At 36.7% G+C, this 27,238-nt stretch overlaps 1 protein-coding gene across 1 annotated transcript; it reads right to left on the bottom strand.

The window, feature by feature from the left end:
- Positions 1-398: 398 nt before the first annotated feature.
- Positions 399-27,238, bottom strand: DSG3 (desmoglein 3). Its single transcript, XM_054583498.1, has 17 exons — positions 27,191-27,238; positions 19,248-19,283; positions 18,603-18,734; positions 17,563-17,718; positions 16,984-17,128; positions 16,189-16,355; positions 15,205-15,333; positions 14,751-14,936; positions 12,393-12,664; positions 11,054-11,193; positions 9,745-9,972; positions 7,760-8,011; positions 4,178-4,317; positions 3,836-3,899; positions 3,713-3,715; positions 2,231-2,490; positions 399-1,016 (listed from the first exon to the last, which is right to left on the bottom strand). The coding sequence occupies exons 1-17, from the start codon at positions 27,236-27,238 to the stop codon at positions 399-401; spliced, it is 2,976 nt and encodes a 991-aa protein (XP_054439473.1).

Genomic DNA, 27,238 nt, shown 5'->3' with positions numbered 1-27,238 from the left:
TTTAGCAAATATCTTAACGACTCTTACATTATTATTAATGATACAAGAAAAGACGACAGAGACAAGAACTGGGATTCTTGACTCCAAGTGCTTAATTTACTAAAAGTTCATTGCATTTTAAAGGGATAAACACTGTTCTTTGGCACTGTAAAAGTAGAAGTTTAAAAATTGTTGGGAAATTTTCATACTGACTAAGATTTTTTTTAAATATTAAAATTTACTACTATTTGAGAATTAAGCGTGGCTACATATTCACTTTGGGGATATGAACTAGAAAACTGTAATTATGATCACTTTAGTGCCAGATTAGACCGATGCTGTGAGACTTGCTATGCTATTATGGGTAATTTGGTCCAAATATCCTTATGTGGTCAGTATGATGTTCCTGTTCATTCTGGTCATATCAGACGGGAACAAGGATCTTCTGTACAGATCATATTACATGACCCTCGTAGCTCAGTCGGACCGCGTAGGCTGCCAGGACTACTGGAAATGGGACAAATCACTCTTTCTGTCACTATAACATTTTGCGTGAGAAGTGGATCAAAGGCTGCAGTAGAAGTTTGCATGAGGGAGCCAGAAGCTGAGTAAGTCTCTGTTACCAAACAGCTACGCTGCTGCAAAGGATCAGGGATGGGAATGGCTGGTTGGAGGACAGAGCAAGAAGCAGACAAAGCAGAAGATCCTTGACTGTCTGAGGAAATCTGGCACCTAGAAGGTTCTGACTGCTGAATTTGTACAGAATGGTCACAGCATCCAATCCCAGAGCCACTGTTTTTGTTGTGTGGCTGAGATTGTTTGGCTTTGTCATCAAGCCCCAGGCTTATCTCTGCAAGCTGTTTAAATTTCGGGCCTAGCGAATCCAAAAAGCTCTCATCCAGGTCATCGACAATAAAACTGCAACAACCCAGGGAGCCCACAGGAGAGCTAGGGGCACCCAGTCCTTCGTTGTCATAGATCAGCAAGCAGTCATTTGCTTCCTGGCCATCCTCTTCCTCTGCACAGGCAAATGCTTTCTAAAGGTGCAAAAGAGTAGAAAAAAAATTTTACAAGAAACTCAGTTGAAGAATATAATACCATTCCTAGAACACAAAGTTTGATCATGATTGTATAATTGAGGTAATCCATAGAAGACATGCTCTTTGTAACAACAAACTTCTTACAGAAATCATCTGGTGTTTGGAGAGTAGTGTAGTTGACATTTCCTCAAAATTGAGCCTGGCTTAGGTTCATGGTCTAAGTCCTGATCTTGAAGGCACTTACATGGATTGAGGCCTAGGAAACAATTGTGTATGAAGCCTGCAGGTTACTCACTTGCGCCAAGTGTGAGGGTCCCTTTGTGGACTTGTGTTAATCTGTGTCTTTGGGGAATAGGGAGGAGGCATCCCACTGTGCACTGTCTGATGTAGCTCTCACCCAGACTGCAGCCTTTGCCTAGACCTTGCAGGCCTTGCGGGTGCCTATCCTATAACTAGAGCTGACACTACCTCAGAATATCCCAAGAACCCTCATCCCAAGCAAGAGCTCCCTGCGAGTCTATCCTCAGACCAGTGTTAGCCTTCATCCGCTTATAAAAGGGCAAGATCCTGGCACTTACTACTAGTTCTGATACCACAACTATTTATGAGATCTGTTCTAATGGCAACACACCAATCAGGAGGCAGCAACCTGCCTCCCACAGTCCCCTCTGTTCTTGCACCCTTTGTTCCTTTTTGGTTCTATGTTCATCTGATCTTTGATCACATTCCTTCTTCCCCCTTTTATTTTTGGGTCATGGATTCAATGGTTCTTCAACTTTTTATGGATATCACTCCTCTGAAAATGTGAAGAATACTATAACCCTTTCTCATATAAATATATTCACAAGTGTTCTGACCTCCTCCTTTATGGTATAGGAAATACAAAATAAGCTGCTTCGTACTCCTAAGGAGGATGCTGCCGATCGTGAAATGCAGATTTTGCTGTCTGTTGTTATACCAGTTGGAAGGATAAGGTGCCACTTGCTATGTTCTATCACTGTGTGTCTATTTACCCTTTATCCCTTTTGACCAGTAGGCCAATTTGGGCAGCCAGCCTAGGTTATCTGTATCATTTAGGCAAAGAACACTGATTTTTTCTTATGTTTTCACAAGCTGTAAAAACAATGAACTGCAAAACTGAAATATAATCAAGTAAAAAGATCTCTAATGTAAGTAAGGTATCATAGCCACAAACTTTTTCACCAAATTACCTGAGAAAAGTAGGACTCCAAGAAATTCATGTTTATTTCTCCTTCACCACATTCCCTCTGGGTTCCCCCGATGGAATGTCTTGTTCTCATTGTTCCTGACTGTTCTGTAGAACAGAAGCCAAGTCCTATTGTTCTAAATCCCCCAGCATCTCCAGATCCCATATCTGCTCCACATCCTGTAGCTGTTTCAAGCTTGGTGGTCTGTTCTGTCTTCAAATTTTCTTCCACCATCCTTCTTCTGGCACATGTGTTTGTACAAACTTCAAAAAAAAAAGGGGGGAAAATTCTGTAACATCTCATGCTGTGCTTCTTCTGTTTATTGGCCTTTGGTATTCATGATATCAAGTAAAGTGCATCAGTGAGAGAAAACACCGTTAATGACTAGAGGTGATAGGAACATCCCACAGTCTGTTACGTAAGAGTAACAGAGGAGGTGAGAGTGTAACAGGATATTAGCAGATGAAGGAGCTCTGAAAACATGCTAATGGAAAAATATACAAAGGTAGTGGATTTTCAGGGATAATAGGCTGAAATGGAAAAGTAAAAACAAAATATTCAGCACACAGTCATGGACAGCTTTTAATGCAGTGTTTGTTTGTTTTCAGGGGAAAAAAATTTTAATTAAGTTGTCATATTGGCTCAATAGGAAAACCAAAGAGGAAGCATGCAAATTAGCAGATGTTAATTTGAGGCCTTGGTGCTTAAGGACAATTTAATGAGTTGTGACTATTCTGCCTGTTACCTTTACATTACGCTTTCACTGAAAGTTCTTTCTTCCTAGAGAATTCTGAATATAGTTTTTGTTATGTAATTATAGTGGGAGAGCAGGTGAGGATTGGGGTCACTGAGGAAGACAGGTAGTTCTTTTTGGGGGACATCTCATGAAAATTTTCAAGCTGGGTATTTAAAAACAATTTATTGCTAAGTATGGAATTAGGAAAAATTTAATATTAAGCGTTAGGTTTTATTGTGTCTCTAGTGTAGGTCTTAGTTGTGGCATTGAGATACTATGAACAAAATAGTTTTTGGTAAACCAAAGAAATAATTTCACCTATATGACAACTTGAGCGATCTAGTCTCTTTATGATTGAAATAAGAATTGGTAATTGAACCCAAATCAGGACACTGTTAGTTCTGGGGGATGAAGAAGCAACAAGATTGAGGATGTGTACACATGAGGCCTTTACTGCAAATAGTACTAATGTTAAGAATAATCAAAGTTGGGTGGTAGGTACGTAGTACTTGTTTTGTTTTCCTTTACATTTTTCTATATGTGTAAAATCTTTTCTAATTAAAAAATTCATAATTGACTGAGAGATATAGTTCAGTTTATTAAAGTTTGAAAAAAGTAAAACAAATCTTCAGATATTAAAAATGGGGGCATCAGCGGGCAAATGAACATATTGAAGCCAGAACTAGGTGACAAAATTGACTAATAAACTAATAATAAGCCATTTCATTGAAACCCTATTTCAATGATACCCTCTCCAAGCATATATGCATATATGCAAATAATTAAGAAAAGAATTTAGAAAGCTTATTATTTTTCAATATTTCTTATTTAACCCACTATTACTTTCAAAAATAAGTTTGATATCCACTTACCAGAATTTTCCATGAAATCAGTTCCATTGGCATTTATAAATGGCACACAAATATTTGTGATTTCCTGTAAACCATATTAAAAAATAATTACATTAAAAAACCAACTAGATTTTGTGGCTCTTTGCAGAGGGTGACATTACAAGAAACTCAAATTCTTCCAGGAATAACCATCTTTATGATTTGACATCTGAAGAACTAAGACCTTAGAAAGCTCCATTCATTTCAGCACTGACTCACAAGGGGTCTCTTATTTTATACCCCATTACCTCTTTTCCTATCTGAATATAAATAGAATTTTGCTTTATATAGTTGAAATAAATGTTTTACAAACTGGATCCTCACCTTGTCTTTAGGTTGGCCTCCTTCGATTCCCCACTGATGGATTGTTCCTTCTGAACCATCGGGAACTGGGATGAATCCACTTGTTGTCCCCCCTATAGGACCTGTCCCACAGTCACAGGTCAGCAGCAGAAGGGGGACCACTGGGGTAAAGGAAAACATAATATCAAAATATTTGAATCACTTGGAAATGACCAGACATGACATGTGTCAGAAATGTTACAAAGAAAATGCAATATTTTTCATATAATACATATGGAAAATGTAATAGAAAGCACAGTTTCTATAAAATAAAATTTGGTAAATTAAGCATACTAGTATTTCATATGATTATGAAATGAAGGAGACAGGTCAGATCATTCTTGTAATATGTACATTGGTGTCTTAAAATACGCACTGTTTGTTGATTGATCAAGGTGGCTGTTCATTTTTCCTCAATCCTTTTTTGTGATATATTTTTTATTATTATTGCATTTATTTGTACCTGTTGAGGCTATGTATATGGTGTCAAGTGAATACATGTCTGGATGGTCAAGATTTTAGGTGGGCATCGTGTTTTAATAATCTGGTCTCTAATGATCTCTTGGTAAATAGCAGTCAAACCAGCAAACTCTCTTTTGATCTACGTGGAGTGATGATCTACTATCAGTACACTCTCTCTTGTGATTTAAGAGCCTCTAGCATGGAGGGGCCTTCCTGCCAGGGTCAGTATAATTTTTGAATGTCTCTTGTCACCTCTTGGCAATAAAGATTAATATCGCTCTCATGCTAGTGAAGGAAGCGGTTCCCAGGCTATCAGTGACCACACTCCTACCTCTGGCCTGTAAAGGCCTCTTGAGTCTGATGTTTGAACTCAGTTCACACAGAGGCAGCTTAGTGAGGTGTTTCCCTAAGAGCACAGCTGCAGTAGTCAGACTTCTAAGGTTTCAATTTGTGTCCCCACCAATCACCAGCTTGATGTTATGTCATCTTCTCTTGCGTCCAGTAACTCATCCAAAGAATGAGAGAATAAATAAACACTAGCTACATACTCCAGTAATATTTATGGTCAAAATAATGACTTTATCCATGAGTGAGACATTTTCTAAATTGTCTTCACCATATTCAAGTCTCATGAGATTCTAGAATAAAAAGAGAACCCAGGACAAATGAATCATAGACTGTTGTAAGGATTATGTGAGTTAGTACTCATAAAGGACAGCAGTGAGCTCTATAAAGATTTGCTAGTGTTGTTTGGATGGGCCATATCAATTATGCAAATTATTAGTTATATATATGTAAAATTAGGCCAAGTGTATAAAATGAAGTAGTTTGGATGTAATTGCTATATTTTCTTTAAATTTAATAGAATTTTCATATAAATGATACTTCTAAAAGCTTTATTTATTGCCATTTTCTGTTATATGACTTTATTAAATGTTTGGGAAGGATTGAACATTATGAGTTGACAAATTAGTTTCGAAAGGTGGTGTACGCCTATATGGTCAGTATTTTTAGGTGGGCATCACAATTATAGTTTTAGGAAACTTGTTTATTTATCACTATATGTGCAATGTATGTTTGGTTTTTATATGTGTCCACAACAAATTTTTCAAAGTGTTGAGTGTATCTCTACAGACTGAAAAACGTATGTTCTATTCTGTACAAAATTAAAAACATGACATTTTGCAAATGTTAGGATCACATGAAGCAACGACTGAATGAAATGGTTCTCTTGGACTTCATACCCACTTTCTCCATCCATTCATCTCCAAATCCCCTCCACGTACCCCTGTTATGCCTCCTTCTAGTCTCATGTCAAGGCTCTAAAGTTGGCATCTCTCTCTCCTGAACTATAACATTAACCTCCTAACTGTTCTTTTCTTTCTAATTTATAGTATGCACTGTTGGCAGGATTAGTTTTCTAAAATATAAATACGACCATGCTAGCCCTTTATTCAGATATGTTCAGCAACTCCCCTTTCTCAGATCTTAAAGTACAAACACCATGTGTTTTTAAGCCCTTTCCAGGTAGTCCCAAAGCATTCTCCAGTTTCGTCTTCACTCCACAGTTTCCCCATGTGTTAGCCTCCCAAGGCTGTTTGATCCTAAGACATGACTTTGGCTCACGCTATTACTCTCTGGAAGCACCTTTCCTTCTTTTCATATGTACTGTATCTTACTCATTTCCCAAGGCTCAGGATTCTGCAACGCTTATTTAATATTCCTTTTATTCCCTTCTATTACAACTTTATAATGGCATAATTTTTTTCCATATAGTTAGACATGCATAAATCTGTGAACAGCATGAAACCCAGAATCAAGTTCCTGTTTTAGTTGGAAGCTAGAATAAAGACTCACATATATGCACTTGAAAAAATCTGTTGAAACTAATATGATATTGAAACACTGAAACTCTGTGTGTTTCAGCTATTAAACAAAATGCTGCACCATAACTTCAGAATAGTAAACACTTTTGGGGAAAGAGGAAGAATATATGGCATGTGTAGTAGGCCACTAGATGTATATATAACAATTTCTTTTTTAAAAAAAGAGATTTGAGAAAATACAAAAATATTAGTATCTGTTAAGTCTTAGTGGTGATTATAGTTACAAGGCTATACATGTGCAAATATTAATATCTGTTAATTCTAAGTTATAATTATATTTGTGCTTGTCATGTAACTTTCTGTACTTCTGTGTGGTTTAAAAATATTTCATAAATTAAAATTCAAGTTAATGGGTTGAAGTGTATTTGATCGTAATGAAAAATCATTTTAACTCTAAAAGTCTATGGTTTTATAGTAAACTAGGGAAGTGATTGTGAATTTATCAAGTATTTTTCTTATTTATACAAGAATTTACCAAAAGTTCTTTTAGATTAAAAATATGATGCACAAGATTTTGATTTAAATGCAACTTTTTAGAAACCTCCTATTGAATAAATATGTTATACTCTTATTAAAAATAATATGTGTGTAATTTCCATAAATGTATCCAATAAAATTAATCATATTGTATATAGAAACTTTAAATGAGGTATGTAATTCAGGTAGTTAAGCTATTTTGAGCCTATGTGTATTGTAAAGCTCCAAGGCTATGATAACCTATTTTTCCTGAATTCATTTGTCCAGGATTCCCTTTTTATTTTAGAATCTCATGAGACTTGAATATGGTGAAGACATTTTAGAAAGTGTCTCACTCATGGATAAAATCATTATTTTGACGATGAATATTACTGGAGTGTGTAGAGAGTGTTCATGCTTTATTTTTTTCCTCTTGATTGATTCTCTTGTGCTGTTTTCTAAATGTCTAACATTTATGACTTGCTCAGTTCTTATGCTGATGTCTAACACTTATCATTGTAGGCTATGACTAACATACAGGACCTGCTTTGCTGTGCATGAATATAGATTGTTGGCAAGTGATATGTTAACTTTAAACATTTAAGATCCTTCCTGAAAATGCCATTTCTCCCCAGCTTTGCCTAGAAAACAATCAGGGAACCTTTCTTCAGCATTGCAGAGCTCATCACCCATGTAGTGTGAAGGCCTCTGCAGATGCTGACACGCCATGGAAAAAGGAAGGAAGATTTGGCATACTCACGCAGCAACAGCAAAAGGCCAAGGAATATCAGGCCAATGGCAGCAGGCCCCAGCCTCCAAGATGACTTCTTTTCTTCGTTCCTGGCCCCAGGGTATGGGGCTGCGCAGACGTCTCTGTTGTTACACTGACAGACCTCCAGAGACAGACTCTCTGGGATCTCACACTGCCTGTTTTCTTTGTCTGAAACTGTGAGGGAGACTCTGTACACTCCAGGGGACACCTGCCGCTGGCCTATTAGGAGTGCTGAGGTAGCTGCAGAGAAACAATTATTCAAATTAACAGTAGGATAAGGTGTCTTTTGCTCTTAAAACTATGTGTTTTTGTGAACAGAACCAGAGTTGCCATAGACATCACTGTCACAAATAGCGAGGCTAAGAGCAGCGTGAGATTTGAGCAGTTATGAGGGCTTTCAGGGACCGAGGTGGGTAAATTGGCCTGTATTTCCTCCTTGGCCCAGAGGAGCCCATTATTCTCTCTCATGAAGACTCAGGCCTCCCCCGAATTTCCCCACAAAGCTGGGAGGTGGGGGATATGGGAGGGTGGCAGACAGTATTTAAATCCCAGACGTTTCTTTTCTGGGGCTCACCTACTCTCCTGTATGTCTGTACCAAACCCCTTGACTCTTGTTTGGCCCTCTGAGTGTATCCTTTTTGCCTAACTCTCTATTTTTGAGCCTAACTTAGTAAAACTGAATTTCTGCTTTGGCTGGTGCTCCGCCCACTGCCCCTGTCAGTGCTGATCCCACGAGCCTAATGCTGGTTGTATTGGATTCCCTGTCATGAAGGCCTGTTGGCTGTGTGACTCATGGGCATTGGTTGCTCTCCATTCCCTGTTGCTATGTTGTCCCTTTCTGAGTGGGCTCTAGCCGCAGCTCTTGGTAGCAGCAGGGCTGTGTTGCTTGAATTAGTCTTATTTAGTTAGTTTACATTTCATATTAATTTGTATTAGTTTCAGGTGTATAGCCTAGTGTTGAATCAGGCTCCACCAAGCCCTTTGCCAGTGCGCCTGGTCCACCCAGTCCCACCACAGTTGTTTGGCCTGGCCTCACCTGAGCAGGTGTGTTTAGTACCAGGTCCTGTCTCTCTCTGATATTTCTTTTGCAGCCTTTTCATTAGCTATGTGTCTGGTAAAACGATCTAGAGTTAAATGCTACATGTGTAATTTGGAGCTAAAATCTTACACCAAGATCAGTAAGGCCCCAGGACAGAAGGCCGTGGAGAACAAGTTCCCTTTGGTGACACTAGCAATGACTGATACCTGTGGCTAGGACACCACACAGTACACTTACGAAACGAAGCAAGATTGGTTTGGAAAAGAGCTAGAAAAAAGTGTGTTCATTTACAAGGGATTTAAGGTGGCCTTGTGGTCGCTATAGAATTTAGAAAGGGAGGAGAGTCTTATTAAGTCTAATTGCTGTTTCTATGAGACTCTTGGAAGAGATAGGAAATGTAAAATTAACATGATAAAGGCTAAGAGAAAAGGAAGGATGGATTAGCTCTATCCTACTGGCTAATGGGTTTACAAATTTCTGTTCCCCATGTGCTAGTGACTCCTGACTAGAGACACGCTAAAAAGCATTTCCTATGAGCTTTGAGCAGGCCGACACTTCTCATACTTTGTCTGTTCACAGCCTGCCCAGTAAGAAAAGTTTATGTATTTAGAAATCTAAACAGCTCTGCAATAAAATAGATGCCTGCATTTAATGTTATTTTGGTGTGCTCTGAAGGTAGAAATAACCTATAAAAATAAAAAAAATTTGGAGTCCACGTGAAAAACAGAAAATATTAAATTGTGCTAACATTATACAATATCATTTCTTTCCTCTTTGGAAAAGAGAAGGAATTCATGAGGCGAGGCTCACATCTTCACTGCAGAGAATTTTTTCAGTTGCACTTGAAAAAAACTTGCTCCTACATGAGCTCTTACCCTTCTGAAAATATAAAGAGGCAGGAAGTTTTGTTTATGGATGTGACTTCATTACTCACCATTAAGAGTTGTGAGGCTCCACATAGCTGGCACTTTTATAGATTCATCCACCAGTGAAAATGTGTAGGGGCCAGTATATTTACTCCTATCGTGTACTATAGCTGAGACAACCACTGAAGGTGATGAGCTGCAAATCGTTTGCTTTTCGAGGACAGTTGTTGGGCAATCTTCATTAAAACCAGGTACTTCCACATATATGGTGCCTGTACATGTTTTACCTGTGTTTTCTGTAAGAATGACATTTTACAGTTAAAAAAGATAAATAGAACGAGTTGTCCAAAAAATTAACCTTTTAAATTTCTCTTTCACATAGCAAGTTAAGTGTGTCTTTTTTCTCATGAGAGATTGTATTTGTTATTCTCACCAGGGAAAATGTCCTACAATCTCCACATCTTGTAAAAAGCTAATTTAAATGGATAAACTTGGCCGGCATCTCTCATTTGTAGCCTTCGCTATTAAATTAATATTCTTGGGTCCAAGACCTGTATGGTGATAAATTGACTGACTACAAATGAAATCAACATAAAAACAATAGTTTTCTTCAATGTATCCCACTTCATGATCCCAGCACTGGGTGAAAGATTTTTGCTTCTAAAGCTTGAGCCAAAGTATTTGGAATAAGAAATGATTTATTTTTATTACCTAGGCTATAAAAGTGTATTGAAGAAAAACTTAAATATGTTGACAATCAAAAACAATAAAATGACATCTCTCAGCGGTGGGATTGAGTTGTTTCTGTATTTTCCCTTCACGCTGTTTGCTGTTTTCCCAGATGGTATGATTTTTGGTATTCATTCTTTTGTTTCATTTTTATGTGTGCTTATTACCTTGAGCATAAATTAATTTTATACTTGGGGAAACACATGTACTCAATGGATATTTTTAAAACATCCCAGAAGATTTAATTGTTTAATGATATAAGCACATGAGGTCTCTAGAAATAATTCATTTTATAGGGAACTCACAAAGGCACGTCATATTTGAGTTGCGCTTCTCTGATAGGATTTCAGTAACAATCTTTATGCATCCTTCTCAAACCCAGAAATTCTGGTGGATCTATAAATTCCTGTCCCAACCATAACAAGCAGACACAGGACGGAACACAGAATTCACTGGTACAACAAACTCCACTGAAAGGTTGTAATGCTCGGTCTTCTAGATTCAGCTGCCTCAGACTTGAGACCCAAGGCCCTAACATCATTTATCTAGTGATAAAGGTAATTTATTAAATGAGCATAATCATCTATTCATAAATAAATGCAATTGGAGTAACATTTTTAAAAATGTGATTGACATAGTTTTTCTTACCATCGATGGCCAGAATCTCAGCTGTGATTGTTTTGTTAACGATGAAAGTAGAATCCCGATCAATGTTTTTGACAAATTCGATTTCAGCCGTTTTTTTATTAATACTTAGCAAACCACCTTCATTATGTCCCATGATATATCTGTTTTATAATTAAAAATGTAATAGTTTTCTTTCAAATGTGGGATGTTATCTATTTAATGAAAATGACTCATTTTATGTTTAATGTATTTATATTGAATAAAAGACATTGAAATATATTTTTATAAAGAGTCGCAGAAAATTAACATATCAGCAATGACCAACAGTACTGTATAATCCTTACGTATGTATTAGTCTGGTTTTTCACATTTATGCTCTGTATAATAACCTAACTGTGTCTTTGCTCTTTATACTACATTAACTACTTTTGGAGCTCTTAGATTTTAGGCATATATGAGGAAAGCACCACCAAAAACGAGAATTATCTTCTAGGGGCAGGCGCCTTGTAGTACAAGCTTCCCTCACTAGGTGAGTGTTCTAGGCGCCCATCTGTATCAGTGTGCCAACTGGTGTTGTTGTGAGAGTCTGCCTTCTGTTTCAGTGAATTTTTTTTGAAGACTCTTTCTGTGCGTTTGCCCATTTCAAGATGGAAGATTTACAAGCACACTTAGCCAAACTGTGCTGAGTGTTCAGCAGTTTTCAACCAAAACCGACGTGACCCTCGTGTCCTACCTTCCCTGTTCATTTGATCTTGCTCTGAGTGACCTTTTTCCTCCCCTGATGAAAAAGGTCCTCAAAGAGGAATGTTTTGCTGATGTGGAAGAGGTGAAACAAAAAATAGCAGAAGCACTAAAAAGCATCAAAATTGATGAGTTCAAAACTGTTTTGAGCAGTGGAAAAAACATCTTGATAGATGTATGACATCAAATGAAGAGTGCTTTGAAGGTGACTGAACTATAAATGCATGATTTTTTATAACTAAATTCCAGTTTTTTTGGGTCCCGCTTTGTCTTTGTATAGATTGTTCTATCTTATTGCACTATAATCTTCTGAGGAACCTCTACTCTTAAGACTCCATTGAAAGTTTTTATGAATCTTTTCCCTGAGCGCTCTAGACAGGCTAAAGCATTTTTCTTTTAGTTTACACTTTAACTTATTCTTAATGTAATCTTTGCTTATAGTACAATATCATCTAATGATTTAGCTATATATCTCTTCTCTAGTTATCCAGTTCCTTGAGTTGGCCACCTTTGTATATCTTTGTATTCTTGCCATATAATAGTTTAGGTGTTATTTTGTAATAATTTATAGATTAAGACTACATCAAGGAATAATAAAATGTTACTAAAATAATCTTACCTGACATTTGAGGCAGCTTTGCCAGTGTCTCCATCAATGGCTTGATACTTTCCCAGGATATAACCGACCAACTTTTTACTACTTATGCCTTTCTGGACAATAAATGTCTTGGAAGCAGGACGGAATATAATTCCTTCTTGCACATTTACAACTTTAACTGTGACTTTGGTTGACTGCACTCGATAATGAGAGATTATTGATTGATGAAATTCAGCTTTGTTTTTGACGGCGACACTAAATTGCGCATTTTGTACTTGTTCATAATCTAGAGGCTAGAGTGGGAATAAAATTAGAAGAAATGTCACAGAAATATAGCTTGGCAAACCCAGAAGAGGACAAGAAAACTCTTATATGCTATGAATAGATCCTTCTATTTCTATAAGTAGACACAGAAATAGCAACATAGTTTCAGAAATCATTGTAATGGTGAGATAGAGAAATCTTTAGAATTCTTAACCCATGACACCTCAGTTTGGTAGTGATACAAAGCAGGGCACATCTTTTTAGACTAGCAAAAGAGCCTTATAGCGCATGCAGGCTGTGAGGTGCAGTGGAACAGAGCTGTGATGGCAGCATGGGTTGAACCCCGGTTCTGTTACTTACAATCTGTGTAACGTGGGGCAAAGTATTTAATATCTTTGATCCTCAACTTTCCACTTCTGAAAAAAATCCCTTACCTCGTCAGATTGGTGTGCGACTGAACAAATGGAGGCCCCTTATTCATTCCTATAAATGGCGGTCCTGGCCATCCACAGAGTAATCATTGGATTCATGTACAATAATGGCTTAAAAGTTCTTAGATGGCAAAGGCAAACTATCTTCGTAAACTTTGTTGGCAAAGAGGCTCCTGCAAAGCAGTGGGTGGGTGGCCCATAGGCCCTTCGTAGGCTCATTTGCAGGTGGTCTTGCATGAGAACTATTTGTTTGACCCTCTTAGGGAGGTGGTCCAAACAGAGGCCTGAGGAATCCCAGGAAAACATTTCTATTCACTAGTAAAGTTTTTGAGGTTGATGAGATAAGGGAAATGATCTTTTGGTTACATTTGTGTATTACTGAAAAGAACCTTGCAGTGACTGGCTCTATGGGCTCAAGCATTCCCTAATGGAGGGAGAGAGAAAAATCTGTAAGTAGATCATTATAACACACTGGTAAAGTCTGTTATTCCAGTTGAAGGGCAAGTGATAGCAGAACTTACAGAGCCTGTGTGTGAAAGTGAGTGAATACCTGTCCTTAGAGAGTTAGGAAAGGCTTCTGAGAGGTTTTCATGTGAGCTGAGCGTTCAGGGAAGAGGAGGAGTTATTCAGGCAGAGGTGAGAGCACTTGCCAACGCCAGAGTTACAGAAGGTGGTGGGGAGCGGGCTGGCTGCCAGTGATACGAGGCCTCACCTCGGAAGGGTGAACCTCATCTTAAAGGCCGGCTGGTGGTCATTAACCCTGGGTGCCTATCACAGTCTCCTGGGGAGCTTTTAAGAACCGCCACAGGGCCTTCCCACAGGCTAAGGGAACCAGCCGGTCTCACAGTCCCACTGGCTAGGAGAAGCGGGTGGTTCAAATGAGCAGTCAGAATTGAGGGCTACCTTTACAGCCAGCAGAGAATTCGACAAAGCTTTAAAGGAGAGAGCGACTGGTCCTAATTGGTTTTAAGAAAAACGTGGTAGTGGACTGGCTTGGCAGTAGGAGAACAAAGGGAGGGTAGCTAAAGGAGGTAGGGACATCTGTCAGGAGGGATTGTGGTCACATAGCAGGGAGGAGGCAAGGCCGTGTTACAGCGCAGAGAAGAAGGGAGAGCAGGGCCGTATTCTAAGGGCAGGTCCTAGGGTAGAATTTGATGACTGGCTGTAAGTGGTGAGGAAATGCCACAATGAAAGGAGAAGGCCCAGGTTTCTAGTTTGGGAAACTGAATGGCAAAAAATGCAGGAGGCAGGGAGTATCTCATTCTCAGGTAGTCCTGGGAATTTATGACATCATTCGTGCAACTGAGGCTGGCTGTGGCCCTCTCTCTGAAAAGCGGAGTGATGAGAACGGCTTGCACGACTTCCAGCAGTCCCGTATTCCAGAAATCTCCTTGTTAAGGGAATATTGCGGTCCTGTTATTCTGCTGGACTGAAGAAATTAAAGAAAGGAGTTTCCACATAGCCCAATATCCTGTGCCAACTACTGTCCCAAGTAGTGGTTATTTTTTCCTAGTCTATGCAATTTCCAGGCAAAAATATCCTGGTTTATTCCACTTTGTGGTGTGTGTATGATGTTTTCTATAAAGAAGTGGTATTTTTAAAAAGGACATAAAGTTTACTTGTAGAAATAATAGTTTTGGCTAATAGAGAATATTTTTGCCACTGAAGGGAAATCAGACTTTACCTTAACCACCTTCAGGATGCCTTCATTCGTTCTGGGATCAGTTTGTATTTCAAACCAATTCCCTTCATTTCCAGAGGTAAAAAAATATACCGCAAGCCAATTATCTGTGAACTCTTCATCCAAATCTATTACTTGAAATCGAAGCAACTCAGAACTTAAAGTATTTTCCTCAATACGTGCTGAATACTAAAAAGGAGAGAAGCAGAACTTCAGAGTCAATGTCGAAAATACCCCATGTCAGGTTTTATCAAAAGGAATTAATTATATTTATTCTGAATGGTATTAATCATTAATTCTCAAATTTTGTATTGCCTCCTTGTCACAAGAACTTAATTATTTTTTAAAAGAAGAGTGCAGGGAACTTAAATAGAGGCTAACAAGAGGGCAAATGCTGAATTAAGGTGGAAAAGTATATAATAAAATATGTATATTCTTGAAGTGGTGACGGGTGTACCTGCAATTCCCTGAACATTGGGAAGTTATCATTGACATCCTTCACTCTGATATTGCTTTCACACTGACTTGACAGTCCTTCTCCATCTCGGTCTGCACCACTCACAATTAGACGATAGCTGCTAACTTGCTAAATTTGGAGGAAAGAAAGAAAGATAATTAATCTCTAGTGCCAAGAGTATGAATGACAACTACTTGCTTCCTATGAGTAAGGAGTGGAAAATAGTCAAGTTCATAGTTTATTGGATCATGCGCACTGTTTTCTCTCCATCAGAGAGGACGTATGTGGGGCGCTGGGTGGTTAGGTAGGAGTTTTTAAGGGACTAGAATAAGTTTTCTCTTGTGAGCTTCTTAGGGGAAGAGAGCACACTGAGGACGAACATGGGCAATGATGACGGTGGGGTGCTTGTCTGAGGGAAGCTCACATACAGTTTTCCTGTCCGTCTGTTCAGAAAGTCATTTCTATAAAAGTAACATAGAGTACGATGGGGGCAGTGCCTGGTGAGAGAGATGTGGTGGTAGGATGACAGGGAAGAGAGGGGACGGAGATTCTTTAGCTTCTAGACGCAGGGGGTAAAATGAAAAGAAGGCAGGAGGAAAAGTGTGTAATCGAGATGTCATTTTTCCAGACAGAAATGTCTCCCTTCATTTATGAAATTTCCTTTTCTTCCATCATATGAGGAATTTGTCACAGTTGGTCTTTGCCCATGTATACCAATGCCTTCTTTTCCTCTCCCGCTTTAAGGCCCACTGGTATACGGACACTTGTACATTGAGGGTACAACTGATTGGGCAGGTGCTAGGTACGTGTACCACCCCACTGAAATCACATTAGAATGCAAACAACATCCCTAGATTGGCCCATCGGAGTACCGGGAACCTCTCTTTCTTTCTCCTTTCATTCTCAGGTAAAAAGGAGTCACCTCTTTTGGCTTTCTTAAATAAAACCCTTTACTCTTAAACGCTCCCAAGTGCCTTGCTTTACCTCTCGATCAAGAGAATTGGTCAAAGTACGGACTTCCCCAGTGTGTCTGCTGAGGAGGAACATGGGGTTGCCTGCAGGTTCCTGAGAGACGATTTTGAAGGCAATTTTCGAGTTCAGATTGTTTGGTTCATCTGCATCTGTGGCATTTAGTATCATCACCAGTGAGTCTAGGAATACAGAAGTTCATTAAAGAATATTACGTTCACATTAAATATTCAACACAAGTTCAAATTAATCTTTATTTTTTAAGATCTTATAACTACATGCATGTTTGACAAATATTACATGTCGCTTGCTGTCTGTTTTTATCAGGTAGAACTGTATTACCTTCCTTAAAAATCTTCTAGTTTTCCTTAAGCCTTGGCTCTGTTGGGGTTGAAAGTATTTTCTGTGTTTGTTTCTTCCGTTGATGGATGGCCTTATGATTCTCCCCTTTCCTCAAATTATGCAAATAATGGGCATGTGTCTCTGATCCTTATAATCTAAAAGGCTCTGCTGACTCATCCAGGCTACCTAAGACCAGCTCTTTAGCTTTGTCACTGTTGGGTGCTCATGTTACTTGTATGTATAGAATAAGATACTTTGACCTCGTAACAGAACCATGCCTAGAAATGTAATGGCAGTGAAAAATTAACTACAAATATTAGAAAGAAGATTCAGGTTGTCTTGATGAGTTTTTCTGAAAAACTGTTGAGACTAAGAATAAATTAGCTTGTAAAAATGCTGTACTATAGTGATACTTGTATTTGAAAGATGAAAAGAATTAGCAGGTGTAGGTTCTGTAAAAAGACTTACTTGCAGGGCTGTTTTCTTCAATTTCACCCATGAATATGCTCTGTGAAAACACTGGAGCATTGTCATTGATGTCTAAAATTTTGACTGTTAATGTAAGTGGTTTCTCTACTTCTCTTCCTTGGACATTTAGAGCATGACATATGATCTAGAGGAAAAGGTAAAATGTTAACTGTTACTCAACAAACTTAATTTTTATCCTTTGGGTCTGTCCTGGCATGTATAGAACCTGTGGGCAAAGGAGAAAAACATTTCCCCAAAGAGCAGACAAAGTTGGAAAAAGTACCCACCCTGGGCAGAGCCATTGGGCCCGCTGTCCCTTCCTCCAGGCAGATGCTGACTCAAGGCAGGACGAAGCCCCTGGGAGCTGCAGGCTTGAGTTTAGCGCTCACTCATGCACCTCCTGGTGTACTCAGGGCATTACTGCAAGTGGAGGCTCTTTGTTGAGGGACTAATATTGTTCTTTGTTGGTGGATTGATTTATGCACTATCTCTTCTCTAAATTAACCAGTACAAAAGTGTCATCTTCTAAAGTCGTGCATGAGGGGTAAAAAGGGTCCCAGAGTTGAAGACACTACTTACGTTGAAGCTTGGGGTTTTTTCACGATCCACTATGGATGTTATGTTAATTTCTCCAGTAATTCTGTTAATAACAAAGATTCCCAAAGGGGGCTGATCAATTCCTATTCCAGAAATTTGGTAGTAAATTGTCTGATGTGCCTGGAAGTCTGAAGTAATCTGCAGCCAAAAATACCCAAAATGTTAAGTTGATCATCACTCAGGCCTTTTCCTTCCCCCTTTTTCCTCCACCTCTATAGTCTTAAGTCATTTGGTAATTTCATTCACCCTTTCTGACTTTGTGCTATTTACTTTTTATCTTGATAGATACTAGAAATATGACATAAATTCCCACTGTTAGCATGGACCAGTATGTGTTAATCATTTTGGCTTTAGAATATTTGCTTAGATTGTGGCCACCATGGTGCTATTAAAAGGTTGAGAGAGTCAAAGATACAATATTGACAAGGGTACTTCTGAATGCTCCCTTTTAACATTTAAAAGAAGACATTTATTTTAGCTTAAATAGGGAGAGCTGGAGAGAAAAAGGGAAAGAGACTATATAGTAAGTGTTAAAAATATGTATTAAAATGTATTGCTTCTTACTATTATAATTTTTAAGCTTTTTAATATGGAAAATTTCAAGTATATATAAAATTAGTATAGTATAATAAACCCACTGTATTTTATCACCCAGCTCCAACAATTAAGAATAGACAGTCAATTCAATGGTGACTCCCAACCATTTTTCTAATTGTCTTAACCGTATTATATATATATATATATATATATTTTTTTTTTCTATTTGCTACATCTGGCTCAAAATAAGGCTTAGCCATTGAAATTGGTCCATGTGTCTTTAATTATTTTTTACTACTCTAGGACCATAGTTACTTCACTTCTCTCTCTATTATTATTATTGAGGTTTTTTTGGTAGATATCAGGTTATTTGTTTTGTGGACTCTCAAGTCTGCATTTTGCTAATTGGAATCGCCATATTATTTTAATTTACATCTAATATATTTATTCTAAAAACTCACACTGCCCCTGAGCATATGACTTACTTTGGCAATTGGGTTTCTTTTCGAGTTGTCTTCTTCTTCTCTGCAGGGTCTTGCAAATTTCACCCATTCACGTTTGTATCTCCTTTTGGCTTGTTGTATTGCTGTTCCATTTTCTCCATGCTGTCCTTTTGTCTTATGTAAAAAGGGATTCCATTTTACTGTGTACATTGTTGGAAACTTTGCTTTGAGAATTGACTATAGACACTCAGGATGAAGAGCCCCCTATGTTTTAAGACATCTAAGGCTGTTTGGTGTCTTAGCTGATCTACCTCATACTTTGTCAAAGAAGAAACATTAAGTAACTGAAACAATTAGAAAGCTCTGTGATTTATAGTATAGCATTTAATCATATTTTATATTTTCTTTATATATTTCACAGTGTCTAACTATTCTGGGCACATAGGGCCTGTTTAATTAAAACCTGTTAATTCAAGAGAATACAACATACTGCACAAGATAAATTATATTAATAACATTTATACATTGCTGGTATTTAAACATTATTGGGTTAATTGTTAGAATTTTAATTTATTTTCACAATTAAGTTGTTAATTTAAAACATTTAATATTTATTTTCCTGAACATAGTTTTAATTTTTTTAACAAAGCCATTATTTTAATTACAAAAAAACTTTTCATACTTTACCTCTATTCTCAGTTCTCCATGAACCAATACAACCACCTGCAGACATTTAAATAAAGTCAAATTAATGTGATATTTTCTAATAAGCACTAACTACATAAGGTAATAATCCTGATATTCACATTCTACTGTTCATATTATATTTTCTATTTCAGAAAAAGTAGATTTGGAAAAACAATATTCAAAGAGTAAAACCCTCACAAGAAAAAGCAAATGCTCTCAATATGAACAAGTTCTTCCAGTTCTTTAATCTGACTACAGAATTTTAAAGATATACAGGATATATTGCATATACAGATATAAGGAGTATATTGGATTTTGAAAACCTATTCTTAACAGCCAGTTGTAGCAACCAAACATTTTAAGTCTGACCGTTCTATAAATACTTCCTAGGAGATATGGAAATTATTTCTTTGGCAAACAACTGCAATCATCATTGTGATAAACTTCAGCAAGTCCTGTAGGCATTGTTAAAAACCATGACCTACCCAACTGACTTGCACAAAGGCAATCCTGTATTAGTTAGCTGCAGGATAAGGCCTTTTGTTTTTGTTTTTTTATTGTTCAAGGGTGGACATATGGAATGGAACTAGTCTAGTTTAGAGAATGGAACATAAAAGGTGAGGATATGCTATTCCAGTCCTGAGTACTGTTTGCAGTGGGACACAGATTTTCTCATCTTTGCTCTGTTCAATTTCAATATTGAGCTTAATTTTCTTACTCATTTGAAAAAATTATATGAGGATACAATGTGAAGGCAGGCAAGCCAAGGTCTTTATTCCTCAAGAGCATATGGGTCTTACATCTTTGTCACTTTCCATCTTGTTTTCTGCCTGGAATGCATTCTTCTTCCCACTCCACTCACTTAAATATTACTCATCCTTTAAGATCAGTTCTTTAAGTTCCAACAACATCCATGAAACTGTCTTTACTGATGTCTTCTTTCCTAAATGTGTACAACACATACTCTGATCCATGCAATTTAACCCATAATGGCTTGCCATAATTTATTATTTCTTATTGTTTTATGTGCATTATAGTATAAGCCAAGAGAATTGTAAACTTTCCAGGTCAGTGTTTTAATATTATTATTTTTTTGCAACCCTTACAATATCTGTCCCTCAGCAGATGTTTCACAATTATTTGCTGATCCACTGATCACCTGATCTGAAGAAAACCTGCTAGGTGAAAGACTGTGAAAAATAAATCAGAAAAAAAATTAAAGTAATAATAATAGTAGCTAGTGTTCACTATGGTTTTGTGTCAGTTGATGTACAAAGAGCTTTATATTTCTTATTTTACTTAATACTTAGAGTGGCCTTCAGAAGGAGGTTCTATTATTATAATCCCTGTTTTATGGACAAAGAGAATGAGTCCTTTGTCCCAGCCGACAGACCTAGTAAAGCCAGGATTTGAACGTTGGCAACCTCACTCTCCACTACATTGGATTCTAACCAAAATGGGCATAAATGAATAAATAAAATACTAGTGGTAGGGAGAAAGTTTTATAATAGTTCAATTAAGATTTTCCTGGCAAAGGCTGGGGGTTACTCCTAAAACAATATAGATTAATTACATTGTTTGTTTTGAAAAAAATATAATAAAGAGATAAGTTCAAGTCTGAACCAAAAGAGTAACTATATCAGACATAGGATACCAAGACTTTTCCATTCTAAAAATTTCTTTGAAATCTTTATTTCCAAGAGTGTATGTGTAAATTGTCATGAAAACGGACCATTACATATTGTTATAACAGGTCTCAAAATGATTATAGCTTTGCTGCTCTTTACTAAACACTATCATGAGTTTTGTGGGAAAGAAGACCAGAGCAGTGTAGTAACTGCGCTACTCCTTTCTCAGGGAAGGGATCATTGACCAGACATGCTTCTTTTTACAGGAAAACTGGGAACAGTCACCCAGAAAATATGAGTCATGTTTGTACTAGCCCCACAGAGAGTGGTTCTTCTAATAGACGCTGAAGTGCAATTTCTGTTTTCCTGGGAGGCATAGGAAGGACAAACCTGAAATTATGGAGGATGAACACTGCGGACAGTTGTTTCTTGTTTGTTCAATCTTTTCACAGATTGAGAGTTCTTAGAGAAGTTATTTAGTCTGAACCTTTACTTTTTCTCATCCTGTGTTTTAAAATCAAGAGCGTTCCCTAATTTTAGAGAGTGTTTTGAAAATGTGATTATCTTGCTCTTCTTGGAATATGGAGTAGTTCAGAAGAAACACTTCTAAAATTTGAAATGCTCTTTAGACATTTAGAAATATAATTGTAACCTTACATTGTTTAGAATAGTGTTTTAAAAACCTTAATTATTTTAGTTAATACTTATCTGTGGCTACTTAATTATTATAGTTAATTTGATAATATATTATTTTCAACATTTAATAACTATTTCAGTAGTTTCCTGACAATATAAATCAACTAAGTTGTCTCTTTTGGTGGCATGGATTGGAAGTACCAATGTGGAGAAATCACTCCTTAACTTGAGAATTCCTATTATTTTCTTTCTTCCTCTTGTTTCCTGCTTATTTTGATAATTTTGATTATATGGTTTTTAAAGCACTGAATGGCATAAATACATTGGTATAGATGAGAATTAGAAATATTTTATTAAAATCAAATCAGATTGTTACATTAATAAAATAACATGAAATAAACTTATTTGCTATCCATATGCCCTATTTGCTAATTAAAAAGTATATAGTTATATCATAAAGGTTTGTACTGAATATTATAGATACACAATAAATTATTTTTAAAGATATGAGTGTCTAGATTTTTAAAATCCATTTATAGTAACAGGAGCTACTTTACTTAGTTTGGCTATAAATTTGTTTGGAGTTCAAGCTTCAGTGTGGGGAGGGATAGACAGCTGGACCATGCATTAGATTCATGGAGCTGGTCCCAGCTGGCCCAGGGCATAGCAACTCTTCCCATCTCTGGAATGGGTATAAGAGAGGACCTCACCCACCCACCTCTGGGAAATTTGAAGAATGAATGAGATAATTCAAAGATATCATACCAATTTTTAAACATGATTTTGTATTTAATTATTTTTGGAAAAAAAGTTATGCAATCTATATAGGTTGGTGATATCATTTTTATAATTGGTTAGATGCAGTGTGTGCATTAATGTGTCAGGTCATAGAGGTCATTCAATGCATCTTTAATAAATTATATAGGTACAATTCAGAAGAAATGAGTGATTTCTTTGATAATATCCAATTATCTATCTTTCCTTTTTAAAATGAAAAGTTAACAACCCCCCCAACCCCAAATTCTAATAAACTTTGTATTCATCAAGGCAAATTTCTTACTTGAACAAAAATGGTATGTTTATTCCCTTGGAAATTCTTATTTAATTTAGAACAATTCAATTTCAGTAGCTGAATTTTAGAGTACACTCAATTAATTTTGAAATTTATACCTTGTATTATGAGAGAGATGCTAATAAAAACAGATACCCGTGGATATTCTCAAGTGTTTATTTTAAATGCTGTATAAGTTGCAGTCAAGTCTACTAATAGAAAATTAGACTCTGGAGCCTGAATCTCTGAATTAAATCCCAGTCTCACGATGGACCATCTGCATAATTTGGAAACATTACTTAATCTTTCGGTTTCCTCATCTGTTAAATAGGAATAATAATTCTATTTTCTTTGTAGTTTTCTTGTGAGGATTAAATGAATTAATAGGTGTAAAGTTCATTAATAAGTGTGAGTCCTAGCCTGCAGTATTTACTTAATAGGTGTTAATCACTTCTGTCATCAAACTTTAAAAAAAGGTATGCACAAGCCACTTTGATATGCAGTGACCTCTTATTATTACTATTTTCATCAAGGCACATAAGAGCTTTCTCTTTCTGGAGCATCAGAAGAGACAAGAACCAGTTCTCCTCTGTACAACTGTGCAGTTTGTTCCTTGCACAACTCCAGGGAGAGCTGCTGGCTTTGTGGTTTATGTGAATGCATCTCTAGCAGTGTGCAGCCTGGCCAACTGCACAGTTGCCATGCAAGAAAAATGTGCATACTAGACAGACTCAATTATTCAGCGTATTGTTATAGATAGTAACCAATTGCCTACATACTCTTCTTATGATGAACTTCCCAAAGCAAGCCCTCACCTTAGGCAATCAGATTGACTCTTAACTGGAAATGAAGAACCAAAGGCTAGAGGTTTATGGGAAACCTAGTGAGTACAGAGTGTCCTGGTTCCCAGTGAAAATCAGTTTTAGGTATTAGGTAAGTGGGAAGTGGTTCTTGGTAGAGGTAATTACATCTTTCCTGACTTCTGCTCAAGTCAGGCAGGGTTGGCCAGTATTGCTTGCCACGGTTATTCTGATTCTGGAGCTTAACTTTGAGAGAGGATCATGAGGAAATTGATTTTCATACATTTACTGGCACTAGAAACCAGATTGTTTCATCAATCAAGAGAAGAAAGATACCTCAAAGATTTTTCTTCTGTTAAAAATTTGGGTCATTCAGCCTACAATGTTTTCCCAAATTTTTTTTCTTCTATAGAAGAAGGTGGTTGAAGATATTTTCTCAGTATCTACAGCACATTCTGCCAGAACTTGACATTTAAACCACTTCTTTTTTTCCCAGCCCTACCACTACTAACTTTAAAACATTGTGCTTGGAAGGTATGTGGATTTCAGATATGTCTATTAGTTTTCTAATGAGTAAATTTTTATATAATATAGAAACATAAAATTAAAAAGCTTATTGTCTAGATGGTAACAGGAGTGCTATGTGACAAATTGTGTTTCATATTTTGCGGACTATAAGCATTGAACAATGTGTCCTTTGAAGACGAACATTGTTTTCAAAAGGTTAAATCTCTGAAGATAAGCATTTTTCAATCACAAATCCTTTCCCTCTAATGTATATTTTGTATTGCATAAAATGGATGAAACTAGCACAGGAAACTGATAAATAAATATTAAGGCAAAATATTAAGATGTTATCAAGAATCATCTTAATTACTAAAATATTACAAATGATAGCTTTCAGAGTCTTAGAAAGCACTTTATATTTTCCAAAGCGTTTTTTTGTGCACTGTTTTTTCCTCACTACGGTCACTTTCATGTAGGCAGTGGTCTATGATTATTCTTGACAGTTGAGGAAATAAGGCCTGGAGTGAGTCAGTAGCACAGGTGTAGACAGAAGTCTGTGACTTTGTTTTATATCTCACCTCTAGCCAACCCTTGTGTGGTTATAGGATGGTGGGATTAGTTCAAAACCTCCAAACACGTCTTCCAACTTTCAGGCTCCACCCTTCCACAACAAAAGATGTGCATCCTCACTAGACAATGCTTTTAAAAACATTGCTTTTTTTCCCATCATTGCGCTATTTCGAAACTCTGGGTGGTTCTCCACTTCTGAAAGGATTCCATTGGCCGTCACAGAATGCACTTTTCAATATGACCCTCATCTGCTTTTCTCACTCATGTCCAGATTCCTCAATGCAAACTCTCATTCCAGCCAAACCGGTGTGTCCAATTCCCCTAAACAAATGCCATTTGCTCACTTTGTTTCAACAAGGGAAGATACCCCTGTTGGCCCATCCATATGCATCAAATCCTAGTCCTTGGAGCCTTGTCTGCCTACATCACTCCTGACTGATACCTTCCACTAGTAACATTAGTAGTAGATCAGCATTGTCTAATGGAAGTATAATGAGAATCATATATATAATTTTAAATTTTCTAATAGTCATATTAAAAAAGATTTAAAAAGGTAAAGTTAATTTTAACATATTAGATAAGATATATCTTATCTAATATATCCAAAATACTATCATTTCAATATGTCAGCAGTGTAAAAATTATTAATGACGTATTTTCCATACAAAGTCCTCAAAACATGATGCACATTTTACGCTTAACAGCACACTTCAATTCAAACCAATCTCATTTCAAGGGATTAATAGCCACTTGAGGCTAATGGCTACCATTCTGGGCAGAGTGAGTCTAGACCACTTAGACCACTCACTCAGACCCACTCTGTTATATATACACGTCTGTGTATACTTTTGCATGTAACATGCTTGTGTACATGTTTGTTTCATGAGGAGAGGGAGTTACAGTTTAGAGAGGCATTATTCAATTGTTCATTTATCCATTCTTCAAACAATTGAGTGTCCACTGTAAGATAAATATTATAGTAGACCCTGGGGATACAAAAGTGAATGAGACAGCCTTCAGTATGAGGATCTCACAATCACTCTAGAACGAGAGGTATAATAAGAGTGATATACCTCAAAGCAGGGAAAGAGCTCCCCTAAGCTTGTCGGGGTCCAATTTTATGTCCTTATGATAATACTATTCTGATGCCCACTGCCTTTTGTCTCCTAGCTTCCTAAATTGGTGATTGCCTTGGATATCTGGATTATTAGGCAGCCTGTGGTTTGGTCCAGAAATGACCATCTGAAAATATGAGAAGTCATACAACTTTCACATTTCTGTTTACAATATTTTTGGGTCAAATAAATATATTAGATAACCAAAACAATTACAGTTGACCCTTAACAATGTGGGAATTTTTTCCAATAAACACTGTAAGTATATTTTCTCTTCCTTATGATTTCTTAATAACATTTTCTTTTCTTTAACTTAATTTATTATAAAAATACAGTTTACAATATATAACATACAAAATATGTGTTAATTGACTGTTTATGTTATTAGTGAGGTTACAAGTAGTTAAATTGTTGGGGAGTCAAAAGTTATACATGGGTTTTTGACCATGTGGGGGTCAATGCCCCCTAACCTACTACCATGTTGTTCAAAGGTCAACTGTAGTTATATTGTCATAATAGAAATAGACTCTAACAGAAAGTATAATACCAATTTTCTGCTTGAATATCATGAGAGGGAAGTCTAGGAATCTCTCTGGCTCACAAGGCAGCTGATTCTAATTTTAGACACCTTTAAATTTTAAAAAGTTATTTCTTGAGCTCTATCTCCCTGTAATTTTTTGAAGTCCAGCTATCTCAATTTTATAGGCAAGTGAGGAAAACTGATGCCTAGGCTAAACCAGTTTATTATTGCTAAAGTGGGCAATTAGTATTAGGAATTTTTAAAAATATTCTCTCATTGGTATATTTCAGTATTTTGATATCTTCATGTAACTGATAATATTGTTACTTTTTTTTTTCTCCACTAAAATAATACCATTAGAAAAGAAAGTAGTCTGTAACATCCAGACTAGTGTTTTGCTCTCTGGATTCCACTTCTCTTTTAGATAAAAAGAGTTCTACCCACAAAGGTATCACTTCCTCAGAAAAGTGTTTTATAAAATGTATGTATTTCCCCCCAAAGTCTGGATATGTTTTGCACATAATGACTAAACATAAACCGCTTTCTTAATAACCCTCTCAACTTCTCTAGAGTCAAACACTGCTTTGATTTGAATTTAGTGGTGCTTGACTGTTTTAAAAACATGTCAGGTATCAAGACCAGGCATGTATAATTCTTAGCCATATGCTTAACAGATATGTAACCTTGGAAAATAGACCTGTTCTCTTTTATGTGTTATAGCTTGTGTATTAAAAAGATGACTAAAAACATTACTTTGAAGAAAGTAAAGGCATTGTGAAAAATAGATCTGAGATCAGGGTTATTTGATTAAATGAAGAAATGCTAAATGGTGACTTTCAAATTAATTCCTCTCTGGCTTACTTTTCTATGTAAAATACATAAAAAAACAGAAACAAAAGGAAGAGGTTGGTAATCTTTACAATTGCATTTTAAAATATTTATTTCCACTGCACTCTTTTAGACTTTGTAATAGGGATTCACAATTTCATTTTAAAATGTTTGTTTCCACTGTACTCTCTTAGGCTTTATGAAAGGGATTCAGCAATCAAATATGATATTCTCTATCAGGAAGGAAATAGGGAAGTTTGTGATTATTAGAAGAAAAGTAGGACTTACCATTAAAATGGCCAGAGCCGCTGTGGTTCTGAAAAGCAGCGAAGTCAT

The sequence above is a fragment of the Pteronotus mesoamericanus genome, unplaced genomic scaffold, assembly GCF_021234165.1.
Source record: "Pteronotus mesoamericanus isolate MK-2021 breed Mesoamerican mustached bat unplaced genomic scaffold, CSHL_Meso_final contig_74, whole genome shotgun sequence".
NCBI lineage: Eukaryota > Metazoa > Chordata > Mammalia > Chiroptera > Mormoopidae > Pteronotus > Pteronotus mesoamericanus.
The sequence above is the reverse complement of the archived record's forward strand: the minus strand, read 5'-3'. Positions and strand labels throughout refer to the sequence as shown.